This window comes from Oncorhynchus mykiss, chromosome 19, assembly GCF_013265735.2.
Source record: "Oncorhynchus mykiss isolate Arlee chromosome 19, USDA_OmykA_1.1, whole genome shotgun sequence".
NCBI classification, from domain to species: domain Eukaryota; kingdom Metazoa; phylum Chordata; class Actinopteri; order Salmoniformes; family Salmonidae; genus Oncorhynchus; species Oncorhynchus mykiss.
In genome coordinates this window covers 44,224,077-44,242,880 of record NC_048583.1, presented here as the reverse complement: position 1 = coordinate 44,242,880, position 18,804 = coordinate 44,224,077, and the positions used below count along the sequence as shown (strand labels likewise).

General features: G+C 44.5%; 1 protein-coding gene across 1 annotated transcript in view; it reads left to right on the top strand.

The window, feature by feature from the left end:
* LOC110498363 (ryanodine receptor 3) overlaps window positions 1–10,718 on the top strand; it is a 167,195-nt gene extending 156,477 nt beyond the window's left edge. Inside the window, exons 82-103 of the mRNA XM_036954899.1 lie at window positions 356–373; window positions 994–1,074; window positions 1,203–1,291; window positions 1,379–1,507; window positions 1,622–1,726; window positions 2,469–2,550; window positions 2,820–4,132; window positions 4,558–4,616; window positions 4,789–4,960; window positions 5,565–5,651; window positions 5,736–5,936; window positions 6,244–6,374; window positions 6,530–6,572; window positions 6,710–6,837; window positions 6,940–7,000; window positions 7,102–7,248; window positions 7,380–7,514; window positions 7,859–8,015; window positions 8,558–8,622; window positions 8,699–8,799; window positions 9,467–9,518; window positions 9,634–10,718. Of these exons, the coding sequence (XP_036810794.1) occupies window positions 356–373; window positions 994–1,074; window positions 1,203–1,291; window positions 1,379–1,507; window positions 1,622–1,726; window positions 2,469–2,550; window positions 2,820–4,132; window positions 4,558–4,616; window positions 4,789–4,960; window positions 5,565–5,651; window positions 5,736–5,936; window positions 6,244–6,374; window positions 6,530–6,572; window positions 6,710–6,837; window positions 6,940–7,000; window positions 7,102–7,248; window positions 7,380–7,514; window positions 7,859–8,015; window positions 8,558–8,622; window positions 8,699–8,799; window positions 9,467–9,518; window positions 9,634–9,729 (3,452 nt within the window). The 3' untranslated portion in view covers window positions 9,730–10,718. The remainder of the gene's footprint in view (window positions 1–355; window positions 374–993; window positions 1,075–1,202; window positions 1,292–1,378; window positions 1,508–1,621; window positions 1,727–2,468; window positions 2,551–2,819; window positions 4,133–4,557; window positions 4,617–4,788; window positions 4,961–5,564; window positions 5,652–5,735; window positions 5,937–6,243; window positions 6,375–6,529; window positions 6,573–6,709; window positions 6,838–6,939; window positions 7,001–7,101; window positions 7,249–7,379; window positions 7,515–7,858; window positions 8,016–8,557; window positions 8,623–8,698; window positions 8,800–9,466; window positions 9,519–9,633) is intronic.
* Window positions 10,719–18,804: the final 8,086 nt, after the last annotated feature.

Below are 18,804 nucleotides of genomic sequence, written 5' to 3'. Positions count from 1 at the left end.
GTAGAAGCTGTTGGATCTAATGGAGCGCATACAGTAAATGGCTATGTTCTCATACATACTCCAGCTCATTCCCATCTCATGTAACCAGGCATATGTGATGGGGACTGCAGTCCTGTAGTGATTCTCACTCCCCGTCTAACACCCGTCCTGGCAAACTGCATCAGAACCTGTAGACCTACCTGCCCGAGACTCTTAACCGCATGTCTACTGTATGTCCAACGCCTAAAATGATGTAGATATATCTCTTCTTCTTCTTCCTTACTTCTTATTGAAACTCAATGTCTTCTCCTTGGCTTATGTCTGCTTTTTTTGTTTGTTTGTTTCTTCTTATCATTTTTTAACTCATCGGTCGCAGTCAACGTGAGTGAGCGGGGTAAATACACGGTTTAGATTCTACTCATTTCGCCATCCTGATTGCTCTTCGTCCAGTTCCCACCTCTTCCCCCTCCCCTCAGTCTGGAATGTGATAATAACCTACTGCTCTGATCTGAAGGAACACATGCATGCTCAATAAGATATTGGTCTGATTGTTCAAGCCATAGCTTTAGACCCAACTGACTCTTACCTCTCTCTCCTATACAAAGTTACTGCTTGTCTGCTTGTTGTGTGTGGAAACTTTTATTTCTTTTTATATTGATATTACTAACCAATATTAATTGATAAAGTAAATTAGTAATAAGAATAAAATGTCCAAAGCTTTGCTTGTATCTGAAGGACCGAGCAACAAAGCTCAGTTTTATTCCTATTATCCCTCCCTCTGTCCAGTATGTATATCAAGTCAAAGTGATATGAATGTCTCATAGAGAGCATAAGACTTTCATGACAAAGTATCCTAGTCTAGGAGCTAGAGGACTATACAGCAGCTTTGTAGGGAAGTGAAAGTTATGCTGGCCATGGTGTAAGCTTGAGTTAGATCAAGCTGGGGGGGTCATCTGGTTTCTAGCCCCCTCCTAACCAAAGGGGACAGTCGTCAATCTCATCTCCTGTTTCCAGGTTCCAAGGTACTGCAGAACGATGAGTTCACTAAGGATCTGTTTAGGTTTCTGCAATTGCTCTGCGAGGGACACAACAACGGTATGTCCAACACTTTACACAGAACACCGTACCGTACGTACTTGTGACAATGTTCAATATATATCATTACCGTACTCTGCTGAAAGGGATCCTCTTTTTTCCATTTGACCCCCTTTCCCTTTCTTCAGACTTCCAAAACTTCCTGCGGACTCAGACAGGGAACACAACCACAGTAAATATCATCATCAGCACTGTGGACTACCTGCTCCGTCTGCAGGTATAATACTATCCCCGCCCTCACTCCCTATATGCTTTATGTGTAGCGTCTGTTTATATTGTCCTGTGTTGATTTATCCAATATTAGGAATCCATCAGTGATTTCTACTGGTACTACTCTGGGAAAGACATCATGGATGAGGCTGGCCAGCGGAACTTCTCCAAAGCCCTGGCTGTGGCCAAGCAGATCTTCAACTCTCTCACTGAGTACATACAGGTAACACAAGCCTCTTGGGTTGGAAGAAACTAACCTTTACGGACAGGAATGCATTGTATGGTTAATCATGGTTATCGTCCTGACTATAGTGATATCTTCTCTGTGTGTCCCCAGGGCCCGTGTATTGGGAACCAGCAGAGTCTGGCCCACAGCAGGCTATGGGATGCAGTGGTGGGCTTCCTGCATGTGTTTGCCAATATGCAGATGAAGCTCTCACAGGTAATACAACTAAGGACCATTTTCTAATCAACTCACTCCTTGTCAACCAGTGGCTCAATATTAGATCTATCAATTCAGATATGAAACTGAATAGCATCTGGTTAGTGTGATACAACATCAAACTGTATGTGGATGGAGAGTTCACATCCTGACTTTCTTACCAATCAGCTGTTGCCACAAGAGGTCCCTCTTAGTTCTGGGATGTTCTCTGCAGCATGCCTTGGTGACAGGCTTTTCTCCCTGCCTTAATTTGAAATGTTGTGAAGGCTATGTGATCCATCACTCCCACAGCAAGACACCTTGGATGTGCTTTGTAGCCAATAACCCAGGTGGGATCAGAATGAAACCTCTCGGACCGTTAGACCGCCTCGGCTTATCTCAGGGTTATCCGGAGGGGCAGGGCTGTTTGCAAGTGACCAGATTGACAGGGCTGCCGGGTGCGTTTTGATTAAGCTAATCAAAGTCCCTCCTCAGATTTATTGCATGCTGGGGAGGCCCAAAACGAGTCATCCCCTCCCAGCCATCTGCTCTGGCCCAGCAGAATGACATTAGGCCATGTGCTGATGGATGGCTGGGGCCTAGCAAATCCTACAGTAGCGGGTCCCAGTGCTTGCAGAGGGCCTTGATCTATCCAAATGGCGCTCTGGGATATTAGCAATGGACTGGCCCCTGACAGAGCGGCACTAACCTTGATTGGGTGCAGAATGTGTCTCAAAGTTGCTTTTGTTACCTGTCCCCCCAGGACTCAAGTCAGATTGACTTATTGAAGGAGCTGCTGGACCTGCAGAAGGACATGATTGTGATGATGCTCTCCCTTCTGGAAGGTTCTATTACACCTTTTTATCTCAGTCGTGACTCATCATGGAACACAATGTGGCTATCAGATGACACTGATAGAACAGAGTTAGCTACTAACCATTTGATCCTTTATCCCTAAAACTGTAAACACATGTATTTGCTTGAACTGATTTTGCATGGTATCAAACATCTAGACGATCTACCTTGACAATAAAATAAGCAGATTGTGTTATGGTTACTGTGTACTTTGTATTGTATGTCCTAAACTTTAGTAACCCTCGCTACCCTCCTACAGGTAATGTTGTCAACGGAACCATTGGCAAACAGATGGTGGACACCCTGGTGGAGTCCTCCAGCAATGTAGAGATGATCCTCAAGTTCTTCGACATGTTCCTCAAACTCAAAGACCTGACCTCCTCGGACAACTTCAAGGAGTACGACCCGGACAGCAAGGGAGTGATCTCCAAGAAGGAGTTCCAGAAGTCCATGGAGAACCAGAAGCAGTACTCCCAGTCAGAGATTGAGTTCCTGCTCTCCTGCGTTGAGGCTGACGAAAACGACATGTTCAACTACGAGGAGTTTGTTGAACGTTTTCATGAACCGGCCAAGGACATTGGTTTTAACGTGGCGGTCCTGCTCACCAACCTATCAGAACACATGCCTCACGACGCCCGTCTAGCCACCTTCCTGGACCTGGCTGAGAGTGTAATCAACTACTTCGAGCCCTACCTGGGCCGCATCGAGATCATGGGCGGGGCCAAGCGCATCGAGAGGGTCTACTTTGAGATCAGTGAGTCCAGTCGTACGCAGTGGGAGAAACCCCAGGTCAAAGAGTCCAAGAGACAGTTCATCTTTGACGTGGTCAACGAGGGCGGGGAAAGCGAGAAGATGGAGCTGTTTGTCAACTTCTGTGAGGACACCATCTTTGAGATGCAACTGGCCTCCCAGATCTCTGAGCCTGACTCAGTGGAGCGTCTCGAGGAGGATGAGGAAGACAGCCAGAGTGTGGAGGAGGAAGAGGAGGAGGAAGAGGAGGAGAGAATGATGGAGTCTCACTCAGCCTTCACAAACTCCTGTGTCTCCATGAGGAAGAACCTGTCCAGCTTCCGCCAGCTGCTCACCTTCAAGAGCATGCGGCGGCAGTACAGGAATTTCAGGAAGATGAGTGTGAGGGAGATGGTTCGAGGGTTATTCTCCTTCTTCTGGAAGATAATCACGGGCCTCTTCCGCTTCCTCTACAACCTGGTGTGGGGCTTCTTCCACATCTTGTGGTCCTCCATGTTTGGTGGGGGCCTGGTGGAAGGGGCAAAGAACATGAAGGTTACAGACATCCTGGGGAACATGCCTGACCCCACACAGTTTGGTATCCATGGCGATGTGCTGGAGGCAGAGAAGATGGAGGCGAGCGAGGCATCGTCGGTTGCAGAGATGGTCCAGATGGCCCAAGTGGACAAGGCAGAGGCCGACCTGATGGCTGAGCTGCTCAACATTCAAACCAAGAGCCAGGGGGGCAAGCACGCAGCCGAGCCAGGTCTGGGGGACATGGGTGAAGTGGTGGGGGTCGACGCCCCCTCTTTAGCCACTGCCGTCAAACAGAAGAAGGCCAAGGTCTGTACCTGGATCTCCTCAGAAATCACACATGTTCAGTCTTAGAAAAAGAGTAATGGTTATCTGTGTAAGGTCAGGCCTCTGTAATGTATATGTCACATAATGATTAGGTGCAAAAATTAGCTGTACCCTCTTAGAAAAAAGGGCTATTTAGAACCTTAAAGGGTTCTTTGGGCTGTCCCCATAGGATAACCTTTTGAATAACCCTTTTTGGTTCCAGGTAGAACACTTTTGGTTGCAGGTAGAACCTTTTTAGGTTCCATATATAACCTTTTCTACTTGGAACCCAAAAGGGTTCTACCTGGAACCAAAAAGGGTTCTACCTGGAACCAAAAAGGGTTTTCCTATGGGGACAGCAGAATAATGTTTTTGGAACCTGTTTTTGTAAGAGTGTAGTTTAACCACATTCCATGTGTTTCTTGAAGGAGGCTTCTACTATGGAGCCTGCCAATGGAGATCACAAAGCCAAGCCAGAGAAGGCAGAGTAAGTGACCTCATAAAGTCCTTGATGTGATGTGATTGCACCTGATTTGTTTCCCAGTGTGGACACAATATTCCCTACCAGGCTCAGCCCTATCATCATTTGTTTTGCTCCTGGTGGAAACTGAACTGATTTGTTGAGTCTGAACCCACGGGGTGTGTGTTTGTAACTGCAGCCCAGATGACGAGGAGAAGAAAGACAAAGCCAAAGAGGAGACTCCACCTGAGTCCCCACCAGAAGAGGAGAAGAAGGCCCCCAAGAAGAGACCGGGACTAAAGAAAGAGCCCCCAGAGGCCTTCATGGCCAGATTCTTCTCTGGGCTGGAGATCTACCAGACCAAGATGTTGGTGAGCACACTCACCCATTTTGTTGAGCCCTGTAAATCACAACAGTACATTCATGTTTGTCCTGTTGCATATGACACAAATGTATGAGTACTATACACTGAGTGCACAAAACATTAGGAACTCTTTCCATGACATAGACTGACCAGGTGAATCCTGCTGAAAGATATAATCCCTTAATAATTGAATATTTTAAATCCACTTCAAATCAGTGTAGATGAAGGGTAGGAGACAGGTTAAATCATTATTTGTAAGCCTTGATACAATTGAGACATGGATAATGTATTTGTGCCATTCGAGGGGGAATGTGCGAGACAAAAGATTTATAAGTGCCTTTGAACGGGATATGGTAGTAGATGCCAGGCGCACCAGTTTGAGTCAAGAACTGCAACGCTGCTTGGTTTTTCACACTCAACAGTTTCCTGTGTGTTTCAAGGATGGTCCACCACCCAAAGGACATCCAGCCAACTTGACACAAATGTGGGAAGCATTGGAGTCAACATGTGCCAGCATCCCAGTGCAACGCTTTCGACACCTTGTAGAGTTCATTCCCGACAAATTGAGGCTTTTCTGAGGGCAACTCAGTGTATACATGTGTGTTTTGCAGAACTATCTGGCCAGAAACTTCTACAACCTGCGTTTCTTAGCGTTGTTCGTTGCTTTCGCCATCAACTTTATTCTGCTCTTCTACAAAGTAAGTCAAACCCTATCTAATCAAATAGAGCACAGTGTTGCTGTTGAACTGCCATGGATATAAACTGGGTGTTTGTTGTGTCAGGTGACTGGCGATGATGGGGATGACGATGATCCAGACCCCTGGAACGGTGGTGGAGGTACTGATGAAGAGGAGGATGAAGGTGGGATGGAGTATTTTGTCCTGCAGGAGAGCACCGGCTACATGGCACCTACACTGCGCTTCCTGGCCATACTACACACAGTCATCTCTTTCCTGTGTGTGGTGGGATACTACTACCTGAAGGTACATTTTGTGAACACACACATACAGATAACTAACTCATCGACACCGACATCTTTATAGTATCCCTAGAGGATGTATTAACCATCATTATAATGGACTAGTAATTCAAACTTAGATATCACACTTTTCGAAGTGGTCAAAATCCTTTATATTGTGATATGAGAACTAATTTAACACCAATACATATCCCCCCTTTTTCTGAAGGTGTATTTGGTGAAGTAATCATCAGAGTGCAATGGTATTATATCCAGACAGTGCCCTGTGGAGCTGTGATCTAATGTTCCATCTCTCTGTCTGTGTCCCCAAGGTGCCTCTGACGGTGTTCAAGAGAGAGAAGGAGATCGCCAGGAAGCTGGAGTTTGACGGCCTCTACATCACAGAGCAGCCGTCAGACGATGACATCAAAGGACAGTGGGACCGCCTCGTCATCAACACCCCGTGAGTCAAACAGAACAAACTAGAATCATCACTTTGGTATTTGATTGTAGTATTCAGATTGTGGACTGATTGTCTACACCAGGGATTTTGTTTGTAACTTCCTCTCATGTAAATCCTTCATGTGATAATTCTATATTCTATCCTCTGTTGTATAGTTCCTTCCCTAATAACTACTGGGACAAGTTTGTGAAACGCAAGGTAAGTAGACAGTATTTAATTCATTCTTGTTGGGCTTGTAATTTATATTCACCAGATCAATACCACTTGGTCATGCTCATACTATTACTACTATTTACTGTCAGTTTCTCCTTGTTATCCTGGCCTGCTGCTGTTAGGTGATCAATAAGTATGGAGATCTGTATGGAGCAGAGAGGATAGCAGAGCTGCTGGGGCTGGATAAGAGTGCTCTGGACTTCAACCCCACAGAGGAGACAGTGGTGAAGGAGGCATCGCTGGTGTCCTGGTGAGACCCTGGGAGAGTGACCTATAATAGAGTTATCGGGTTAGCATACACAGAGTGAAGTCAAAAACAATACCATTCACATCATTCCACCTCTTTTGACAGGTTGAGCTCTGTCGACACCAAGTATCAATGCTGGAAAATGGGTGTGGTGTTTACAGACAATGTGAGTGTCCTACATTTACAATGAACATAATTTGGTATATGATAACAACACATTATTGACTTGATCTGACTGATCTGTTTCTATGTTGTGTGTCCCTACAGTCGTTCTTGTACCTGGTGTGGTACACCACCATGTCCATCCTGGGTCACTACAACAACTTCTTCTTCGCTGCCCATCTGCTGGACATCGCCATGGGCTTCAAGACCCTCCGGACCATCCTGTCCTCAGTCACCCACAATGGCAAACAGGTGGGTGGATGCCATTTGACCACCAGGCAGCAGGGGTCAGTGTTGAGTTAGAGCTCTAGTTCTACTCTGGTATTAACCATAGAGCTAAAGTATATCATCGTGGTAGTAACCTGAAGTATTCTCTGTGTCAGCTGGTTCTGACTGTAGGTCTACTGGCGGTGGTGGTGTATCTGTACACTGTGGTGGCCTTCAACTTCTTCCGCAAGTTTTACAACAAAAGTGAGGATGAGAACCAGCCGGATATGAAGTGTGACGACATGATGACTGTGAGTTCCTGGATTTTTTTGACTAAAATCATAATGTAGAGGCCACACTATAAAAAAACAAATAAAATCATTTATAAAACATCAGCCCAGTTCTCAACAATATTTTAACTAAGGCCTAACCATCCTGTTTGGGGCCTTTTGAGTGGTCCTATTCTATTTCCAACCCTATTCCATTTCCAACTATCCTGTGGCTGAAACCTCTCTCTCTCTCTCTCTCTCTCTCTCTTTCTCTCTCTCTCTCTCTCTCTCCCCCCCTCTCTCTCTCTCTCCCCCCCCTCTCTCTCTCTCTCTCTCTCTCTCTCTTACCTTCTATCTGTTCTTTCTGTCTCTCTCCCCTCCATCAGTGCTACCTGTTCCACATGTATGTTGGTGTGAGGGCAGGGGGTGGCATCGGAGACGAGATAGAAGACCCTGCGGGCGACCCCTACGAGCTCTACCGCATCCTCTTCGACATCACCTTCTTCTTCTTCGTCATTGTCATCCTGCTGGCTATCATCCAGGGTACATACTGTACTGGTCTGGCTCACAGAGGGCAGTTTCGGAGACAACGCGGGGACCAGGGTGAGACCAAGCAGGGTCAAAGTCACTCTGGCTCCCTGGTGTCAAAGTCACCCTGGTCCCTGTGGGCAGAAAGGGGCTGTGTAAAGGTCTGTGCAGCTATGTACGTCTGTCTGTCTCTACCGGGCCCTGATAGCAGACAGACTGACAAACTCCCTCCTACACAGTAATGTTTCTCTCACAGTCAGACAGTATCAAACTGTCCAATGGTTCTTCCACCTCAGACTTAGACAATCAGTCAGCCTCATGCCTCTCCCACAGACACACTGAAACTGTCAACTCGCCTCACAGTCATTCACCAGAACACACAGACAGATACAGATGTAGCCTGTACCTTAATACAGAGTAATGCTGCTTCCTGTTGTCAGAAGCTGTTCAACCATGAAGTATTTTACACTGCAATGCAAAAGCCGGGGGAAGGAGAATTGTATTAAATTGCCATGTCCATGAAGAAACATGTTCACTGTTGGTTGTTGTGGCTGCAGGTCTGATCATTGATGCTTTTGGAGAGCTGAGAGACCAACAGGAGCAAGTGAAAGAGGATATGGAGGTGAGAGACTGATTTGCATCTGTAGTACAGGTCAGCAGAGGACAATTTTGGAATATATTATCTTTTTTCTCCTCAGACCAAATGTTTCATCTGTGGCATCGGCAATGACTACTTTGACACGACGCCTCACGGCTTTGAAACACACACCTTACAAGAGCACAACTTGGCCAACTACCTGTGAGTATCCCTCTGTATCTAGACTGGATGTAACCCAGCACTTTAAAGCTAGACTTTTTCATCTAAAGTATCAATTAGCCCACATGTCTTTTGTCTTCCTGCATCTTTATACTTGTTTACTATTAAGTCACCTGATTGATGGCTTTTACACAACAGTAGATGGTATCTGGTATCTGTGCCAAAGTTAAAAATACCTGCAGTGCCTCATAATGCCAGCACCCTTTCCCCCTCTAGGAGCTCAATGCTCATCTATTGTTTATCTGTGTGAGTTTGCTGGACAATAGGAAGCCATGTGGCCTTAATCTGCCCGCTCAGTCAGCTGGAGGATGCTATGACGCTATCCTCATTAGCTCATGCTGTTTAAGTTGGTTGGAAAATAGTTGTGTGATATTCACTTACATTTATTCACGCACATTTTGATTTGGTTAACAGTCGTGGACAGACTCAGTAATCTGATTGCTGCTCTATGCTTGAGGATAGGACACGTGGATGATTGATAAGATCATCAAGAACTCTAACATTATACTTGAATGAATCTTTTATTCCCTCCTGCTATATCTATTTGTAGTTCTGAAAAGGTCAGTTGCTCTTTGAATGTTGAATGATACTAGTGAACCATGATCGTAGATAAGTGGTCATTTTCATGTCTCGCCATTTTGCTTGACAGGTTTTTCCTGATGTACCTCATCAACAAAGATGAGACAGAACACACTGGCCAGGTATGGAGCTTGTCACCCTTTTGTCCCCTTAGTCCTGAGAAAATGTTGCTTGTCATTTCAGGAACCAAAGGTTACTATATATTGACCCGTCTGTTTGTCTGTCTGCTTCCTCTAGGAGTCATACGTGTGGAAGATGTACCAGGAGAGGCAATGGGACTTTTTCCCCGCTGGAGACTGTTTCAGAAAGCAGTATGAGGATCAGCTTGGATAGTGCTGACAGACAGGATTGCAGTCCTACAGAGAGCTGCTCCAGATCCACTCCCACTTCCTCTTAACAGCTGAGGACGGTTGATAACCATTCACCGCCTATTGCCTCCTTGAAATGTGTGAGACTGACTAGAGGAGAGGGGAGACGCTATCTTTCATATGACGGAATAACCATTTTCACATCAACATCAAATGTACTTCTACATGTTACTTTTGGTACAGAGAGTGATTTTACCACAACCTGCCCAGACATTTGATTTCAGTTTGGTACTATTTTTTCATTGTTTTTTGACAAGGTGTTGCCTTTTCCTCCACATAACCCCAAACCATTGCACAAATGTTTGTCTTTTTGAGAAACACTGGGTTGTGTGGGGTTATGGGACAACGTGTGAGTCTGGGCCCGTACTAATATGCACAAGAAGACTACTTCAATATTTCAAGAATGATGAAAATGACACTTATGCCAAAAGATAGGGGGAACAGATTTATACAGAGAGCCAATGTGATATAAGAACGTTTTTAAGATGTTGTTACAGTCTCATGCTTGCAGAGATGAAGTATTGAATATAGAGGACTTGACAAGGTGAACGGTTTATTATATGATGAAATGCCTAAATCAAGTACTGATGAAGTGCCTTATCTACATTACGACACAGCTATGCAAAACCATGTGTTTTTCTTTCTGAGATGGAAGTGCAGTAGTTTTCCTGGATAGCTGTTCAGTGTCATTTGTTTGTGGCTTATGTTTTTCATTTGAAAAAGTATGAACAGTATTGAGTTTTTTGCCAACTGCAGCGTCCTAACTGCAAACGTACATGGTACAAAGAGTATAAATGACACACGTCTAAGTATATCACATGTCAGAATTTATTAAACACCTTGAAACAAAAACAACAACAAAATAAATTGCTATTGTATGGCCATTTGTATGTAGTAACTTTGCTGAACCGTGCATTTTTTCTGAAGGGAAAATAAAGAAATGAATGCAATAAATGAAGTCTCTTCACACAGTGTTTCTTTAAGGATTTGATTAAACTTTTTTTGCTATTGTTAAGGACAAAGTATGTAGCCTACAGTACAAACTACACTCTTAGGAAAAAAAAGTGCTATCTAGAACCTAAAAGGGTTCTTTGGCTGTCCCCATTAGGGAACCATTTGAAGAACCCTTTTTGGTTCCATGTAGAACTATTTTGGTTCCAAGTAGAAACCTTTTGGGTTCCATGTAGAACCATTTCCAAAAAGGGCTCTACCTGGATCCAAAAAGGGTTCTCCTATGGGGACATCCGAAGAACCCCTTTGGAACCTTTTTTTCTAAGAGTGTACAGCAAGCTTGCGTGTCATATCTCAATGTCCAGTTGGTCCTCTACTGACCCCTACATCATGTCCCAACGTCACTCTGAGTTCATATCAGGGGATTTAGAGTTTTTTTAAAGCATTGCATCATTTCCTTCCAAGAAATCATCTACATGTGAAGCTGAGCCTCTGGCTCTCCTTTACCCATCAACATGGCCTACAGTTTAGACCTGACTGTTACAGCTTAGATCTGACTGTTAGGTGTTAGCTAGGGTGGCCTTGAAGGTTTACCACATTCAGTCTCCACATTAGGTATTTTAAGCTTTGTTTTTAGTAAGATAGTATAATCAGTCCTAGCTTTAGGTTTTAGCTAGTAGCTACAGAGTAGTGTTGGTCAGTACCTGTCCAGTCGTAGCAGGGTGCAGGTGACATGCAGGACATAAGCAGGCTGGCTCCCTGCCTTGGCCGATGGGAGTTTTATCTATATTACCCACGTTGCCACCTGTCAGTTCGTATTATGTCCCTCCCACCTCAGTACCACACTGGGCTGCAGCCTGGCATCCCTCTAACCTCACACAGCCATCCCTAACCAGCCTTACAACCTCTGACATGTTGATGTCTGATCAAGTTTTTAAGTCATTTTAGGTGAATGGACTGAAGCTTACTAAAGAGCGAATTACCATTTCAAAATCCCTGAAATTATAACAATCTTCAATAATTAGACATAATGAGAGCAGCAGGAACCCACTCTGGCTAATTTAAAATAATGTTGAAGCTATTAAATTACTGGAGACAAATTATACGCATTAAATGTTAATTTTCCATTTCTCTCCTTTTGTGTTTAATTGTCTCAGTCTGACGTCCCAACAGTGGTTGATGTTGTGTGTATGTGAAGTGATGGTTGTGAAAACAGGGCTGTGGTAGTGGGGCTCATCTCCCTCTCTGTGGTGGAAGCATTAGTTCTGTAATTACATACTGCTACTAATCTGAAAACTCAATTAAACTGAGTCAACCTTAGAGAGCCATTTACTTAACTGATCGAATGTGGAGACCTTGGAGACATACAGTATGACTGGCTATGGCTATGCTGTCCACAGCAGAATATATGTATTGTGTATAACAGACCGCTGTCCTCGTAAAAACCTTCTCTCGCATGAAACATGGGCTGTTTCCCAGATAGAGCACGCCCACCTTCACCACCACGACATGACACCGAGAACATGAAGATTAAAAGCACCTGCTACACGGCCCATTTCAGAGTACCTCCACTTGCAACTAAGAATAGCCTATGGATGCTACGGCTGGCATGGCTGGGAATCGATCCTGCAGCACTCCGTAACCTCGTTGATGGCCTGATCAATGAGCCAGCAGCAGAACACAACCCACAGGAGCTGAGCCCACAACTTTTTTACCCCATTCTCTGTGACGTCACGCACCCTTGACCAGCAAGAAATGACCATGCCGTAATCTCCCTGATTATGGGAACAGAGAGCGGAGGGTGACTGGCTGGTGAGGAGCTGGGATATTAACAAGGCCATTATAATGTTTCTAGTCACATCTCAGAGCACTCAGGGTCTGACCTTCTGCTCCGTCTGGTCATTCAGCAAGACACACGGCCGGAAGCCAGATGACCATGCTCAGGGGACATGTTCCACTTCATTTAACCGTACTCCTATTCAAGACCTGGAACCACTCCACTCAAATATTTCCAAGTCACTTTAGGAGTATTATTGTCAAAGTGATAACTGAATAGTTTTAAGGAGCCGAAAGAGAACTACAGAAATGTATAAAAATCGTAATACCTGAATGTTGTTTATTTTTCCTAAAGCAGAAATAGATATGCCTTCAGTGGTGACAAAGTTACCTTTTTTAAATGTAGTCTTTAGATGTATTAAATAGATTCAGTCGAAAACAGAAAAAGTTGGGCAGCACACCACATTTTGACAGCTATTTGTCTTCCTACAAGGATCCCCATAAATAGCCAATTGTCATGTGTGTAAAGCTGCTGCATGCTGTTCCAACTAGTATCTGGCCTGTCATCCAGTTCTCCTTCTGGTGGTCTCTGCTGTGCCGAGACAGAGACACAGAGGAGAGCAGAAGAATGAGACACTGCTATGTCACCTGCAGCGGTTTGGTACCTGCAGAGCAACCTCGCCCAGCCTAGCGCCGCTGAGTACTGTCCCCCGCTACATCCTGCTGAGTCTCTCAGGGTTCTCAACCTACAGTATCATCCGTCAGATAAACACTATTAGTTCAGCTTCAATCAGGTTGTACTGTAGCAGCAGTGGAAAAGTGGAAGCAGAGTATTTTGTGTGATTAATCAAATCAAATCGTATTTGTCACATGCACCATAAACACGGATGATACTGTAGGTTGAGAACCCTGAGAGACTCAGCAGGATGTAGCGGGGGACAGTACTCAGCGGCGCTAGGCTGGGCGAGGTTGCTCTGCAGGTACCAAACCGCTGCAGGTGACAGAGCAGTGTCTCATTCTTCTGCTCTCCTCTGTGTCTCTGTCTCGGCACAGCAGAGACCACCAGAAGGAGAACTGGATGACAGGCCAGATACTAGTGAAATACTTACTTACAAGCCCTTAACCAACAATGCAGTTTTCAGAAAAATAACTGTAAAGTAAAAAATAGATAAGCAAAATTTTTTTAATAATTATAATAACAGTAGCGAGGCTATATACAGGGGGAACAGGTGCAGAGTCAATGTGCAGGGGCACAGGTTAGTCGAGGTTATCAAGGTAATACAGTATGTACATGTAGGTAGAGTTAAAGTGAGTATGCACTGAGAGTAGCAGCAGCGTAAAAGAGGTGGAGGACAGCCTGGGTAGCCATTTGATTAGCCATTCAGGAGTCTTATGGCTTGGGGGTAGAAGCTGTTAAGAAGCCTTTTGGACCTAGACTTAGCCCTCCGGTACCGCTTGCTGTGCAGCAGCAGAGAGAACAGTCTTTGACGAGGGTGTCTGGAGTCTTTGACAATTTTTAGAACCTTCCTCTGACACCGCCTGGTATAGTGGTCCTGGTTGGCAGGAAGCTTGGCCCCAGCGATGTACTGGGTCGTACGCACAACCCTCTGTAGTGCCTTGTGGTCGGAGGCCGAGCAGTTGCCATACCAGGCAGTGATGCAACCAGTCAGGATGCTCTCGATGGTGCAGCTGTAGAACCTTATAAGGATCTGAGGACCCATGCCAAATCTTTTCAGTCTCCTGAGGGGGAATAGGTTTTGTAGTGCCCTCTTCACAACTGTCTTGGTGTGCTTGGATCATGTTAGTTTGTTGGTGATGAAGGTGTTGGAGTCGTGCCTGGCCGTACAGTCATGAGTGAACAGGGAGTACAGGAGGGGACTGAGCACGCACCCGAGGGGCACCTGGGTTGAGGATCAGCGTGGCGGATGTGTTGTTACCTACCCTTACCACCTGGGGGCGGCCCGTCAGGAAGTCCAGGTTCCAGTTGCAGAGGGAGGTGTTTAGTCCCAGGATCCTTAGCTTAGTGATGAGCTTTGAGGGCACTATGGTGTTGAACGATGAGCTGTAGTCAATGAATAGCATTCTCACATAGGTGTTCCTTTTGTCCAGGTGGGAAAAGGAAGTGTGGAGTGCAATAGAGATTGCATCATCTGCGGAGCTGTTGGGGCGGTATGCAAATTGGAGTGGGTCTAGGGTTTCCTGGATGATGGTGTTATGTGAGCCATGACCAGCCTTTCAAAGCACTCCATGGCTACAGACGTGAGTACTACGGGTCGGTAGTCATTTAGGTAGGTTACCTTAGTGTTATCCCAACTAAGGGTACGACCCAGATGCAGACATGGGAGGCGGATAGCACAGTTTACAGATATATTAGAAACATGGGGCAGGTAAAGGGCAGGTTGAGGGCAGGCACGGGTTCGTGAACAGGAGTCAAGCAGGTACAAGCAGGTACAGGATGGCAGGCAAGCTTGGGGTCAGGGCAGGCAGAGGTTTGTAATCAGGTCAGGGTCAGGCACGTAAAGGATGGCAGGCAGGCTCGGTGTCAGAGCAGGCAGAAGGGTCAGAAACTGGAAAAACTGGGAAACACAACGAGAGAAACAGGAAGGCGGGAAATAATGGTGGTAAGACCTGACAAGACAAGACGAACTGGCAACAGACAAACAGAGAACACAGGTATAAATACACAGGGGATAATGGGAAGATGGACGACACCTGGAATAGGGGTGTAGACAAGCACAAAGACATGTGAAACAGATCAGGGTGTGACAGCTTTCTTGGGCACAGGGACTATGGTGGTCTGCTTGAAACATGTTGGTATTACAGACTCAGTAAGGGACATGTTGAAAATGTCAGTGAAGACACTTTCCAGTTGGTCAGTGCATGCTCAGAGTACACATCCTAGTATTCCGTCTGGCTCTGAGACCTTGTGAACATTGACCTGTTTAAAGGTCTTACTCACATCGGCTACGGAGAGCGTGATCACACAGTCGTCCGGAACAGCTGATGCTTCATTGTTGCTTGCCTCGAAAAGAGCATAGCAGTCATTTAGCTTGTCTTGCTTCCCTTTGTAGTCTGTAATAGTTTGCAAGCCCTGCTACATCCGACGAGCTTCGGAGTTGGTGTAGTACGATTCAATCTTAGTCCTGTATTGACACTTCACCTGTTTGATGGATCGTTGGAGGGCATAGCGGGATTTCTTATAAGCTTTCGGGTTAGAGTCCCGCTCCTTGAAAATAGCAGCTCTACCCTTTAGCTCAGTGCGGATGTTGCCTGTAATTCAAGGATTCTGGTTGGGGTATGTCCTCGATGCACTTATTGATAAAGCCAGTGACTGATGTGGTGTACTCCTCAATGCCATCGGTAGAATTCCGGAACATATTCCAGTCTGGGCTAGCAAAACAGTCCTGTAGCTTAGCATCTGCGTCATCTGACAGAGTCACAGAGTTTCAATATAGATTTAAACTGTCTTGGTAGATAGTGTGGTCTACAACTTATCATGAGATACTCTATCTCAGGCGAGAAAAACCTTGAGACTTCCTTACTATTAGATTTCTTGCACCAGCTGTTGTTTACAAATATACACATACCCCCACCCCTTGTCTAACCGGAGACGGCTGTTCTATCTTACAGATGCAGCGTAAAACCCGACAGCTGTATGTTATTAATGTCGTCGTTCAGCCACGACTCTGTGAAACATAAGATATTACAGTTTTTAATGTCCCGTTGGTAGGATATTCGTGATCGTAGTTTGTCTATTTTGTTATCCAATGACTGTAGGTTGGCTAATAGTACTGATGGTAGAGGCAGATTACCCATTAGTCGTCGGATCCTTACAAGGCACCCAGACCTACGCCCCTGATATCTCCATCTCTTTCTCATGCGAATCACAGAGATTTGGGCCTTTGCAGTTGTCTGAAGTAAATCCTACGCGTCCGACTCGTTAAAGAAAAAGAAATTAGGACAGTAAATGGGACATTAATCTCTGTCCTGATATCTAGAAGCTCTTTCCGGTCATAAGAGACGGTGGCAGAAACATTATATACAAAATAAGTTACAAAAAATGTGAAAAAACACACACAATAGCACAATTGGTTCAATGAATGAAATCCCTTTCACACACCACAAACAAAGAGCCCAATCTTTAATAGGGATGATGACCTATCAAGCCATCATTACTGGCACAAAGAAGACTGAATTTAGCTCACTCCTTGGTGGTACGATGTGTCTCTTCCTCTGGCTTTATTGACATCAAGAAATGTATTTTGTCAACCTGCTATTTGTGTTTGGTGGGAATTTCCAGATTTGCGATTATGTTAACTTTTGCTAAAATGGACGGCTAATTAGTAGTTAAATGAAGGTTAAAATGCAAAAAAAAAAAAATTGGTAAAGATGAGCTTAATTTAATGTCTTAATTAATGCTCAAAGCACATGGAGCAATGAACGAATGAAGAAGGAATGTTTTGCAATCAAAGCATGAACTCATACAGTAATTGTTTGTAAGAGGAAGGGGCTTTTTGTGAACAGAGATTATTAAAATGGTAGTAAGGATAGGAGATATACTCTACACGGTTTACCCTTGTGAAGGTGAATGACCTGAAACACAGGGGCTTAATATGGAGAGTGTGTTCTATTTGCAGATTGGCACTGCACTGACATTGTAATAAGAGATTAAGCACATCAATTGTTCATCAACTTGCGACCCATGGGTCATTTTTTGGGGACATGAAAGACAGTAAAAACAACAGCAAATCAGTTCTAAGTGTTTTTAATTTAGGAAATATGTTTTAAAGTATTCCCATGCATAATAAACTCAGCAAAAAAAGAAACATCCACTCACTGTCAACTGTTTTTTTCAGCTAATTTAACACGTGTAAACATTTGTATGAACATAAGATTCAACAACTGAGACATAAACTGAACAAGTTCCACAGACATGTGACTAACAGAAAATGAATAATGTCTCCCTGAACAAAGGGGGGATCAAAATCAAAAGTAACACGTCAGTATCTGGTGTGGCCACCAGCTGCATTAAGTACTGCAGTGCATCTCCTCCTCCTGGACTGTACCAGATTTGCCAGTTCTTGCTGTGAGAAACAATTCTTGCATGGGAAATTAATGAAGATATGTTAAATTATTTGGATTTTAACGAATTATCTTCGAAAGACAAGGTCCTGAAAAAGGGACATTTATTTTTTTGCTGAATTTAGAAAGATACAGTTGAAGTCGGACGTTTACATACACCTTAGCCAAATACATTTAAACTCAGTTTTTCACAATTCCTGACATTTAATCCTAGTAAAAATTCCCTGTTTTAGGTCAGTTAGGATCACCACTTTATTTTAAGAATGTGAAATGTCAGAATAATAGTAGAGAGAATTATTTATTTCAGCTTTTATTTCTTTCATCACATTCCCAGAGGGTCAGAAGTTTACATACACTCAATTAGTATTTGGTAGCATTGCCATTAAACTGTTTAACTTGGGTCAAACGTTTTGAGTATCCTTCCACAAGATCCCCACAATAAGTTGGGTGAATTTAGGCATTTTCCTCCTGACAGAGCTGGTGTAACTGAGTCAGGACTCTAAAGGCCTCATTGCTCGCACACGCTTTTTCTGTTCTGGACACAAATTCTCTATGGGACTGAGGTCAGGGCTTTGTGATGGCCACTCCAATACCTTGACTTTGTTGTCCTTAAGCCATTTTGTCACAACTTTGGAAGTATGCTTGAGGTCATTGTCCATTTGGAAGACACATTTGCGACCAAGCATTAACTTCCTGACTGATGTCTTGAGATGTTGCTTCAATATATCCACATAATTTTCCTCCTCATGATGCCATCTATTTTGTGAAGTGTACCAGTCCCTCGTGCAGCAAAGCACCCCCACAACATGATGCTGCAACCCCCGTGCTTCACGGTTGGGATGGTGTTCTTTGGCTTGCAAACCTTTCCCTTTTTCCTCCAAACATAACGATGGTCATTATGGCCTAACAGTTCTATTTTTGTTTCATCAGACCAGAGGACATTTCTCCAAAAACTACGATCTTTGTGCCCATGTGCATTTGTGCCCATGTGCATTTGCAAACCGTAGTTTTTGGAGCAGTGGCTTCTTCCTTGCTGAGTGGCCTTTTAGGTTATGTCAATTTAGGACTCGTTTTACTGTGGATATAGATACTTTTGTACCTGTTTCCTCCAGCATTTTCACATGGTCCTTTGCTGTTGTTCTGAGATTGATTTTGCACCAAAGTACGTTCAACTCTAGGAGACAGAACGCGTCTCCTTCTTGAGCAGCATGACAGCTGCGTGGTCCCATGG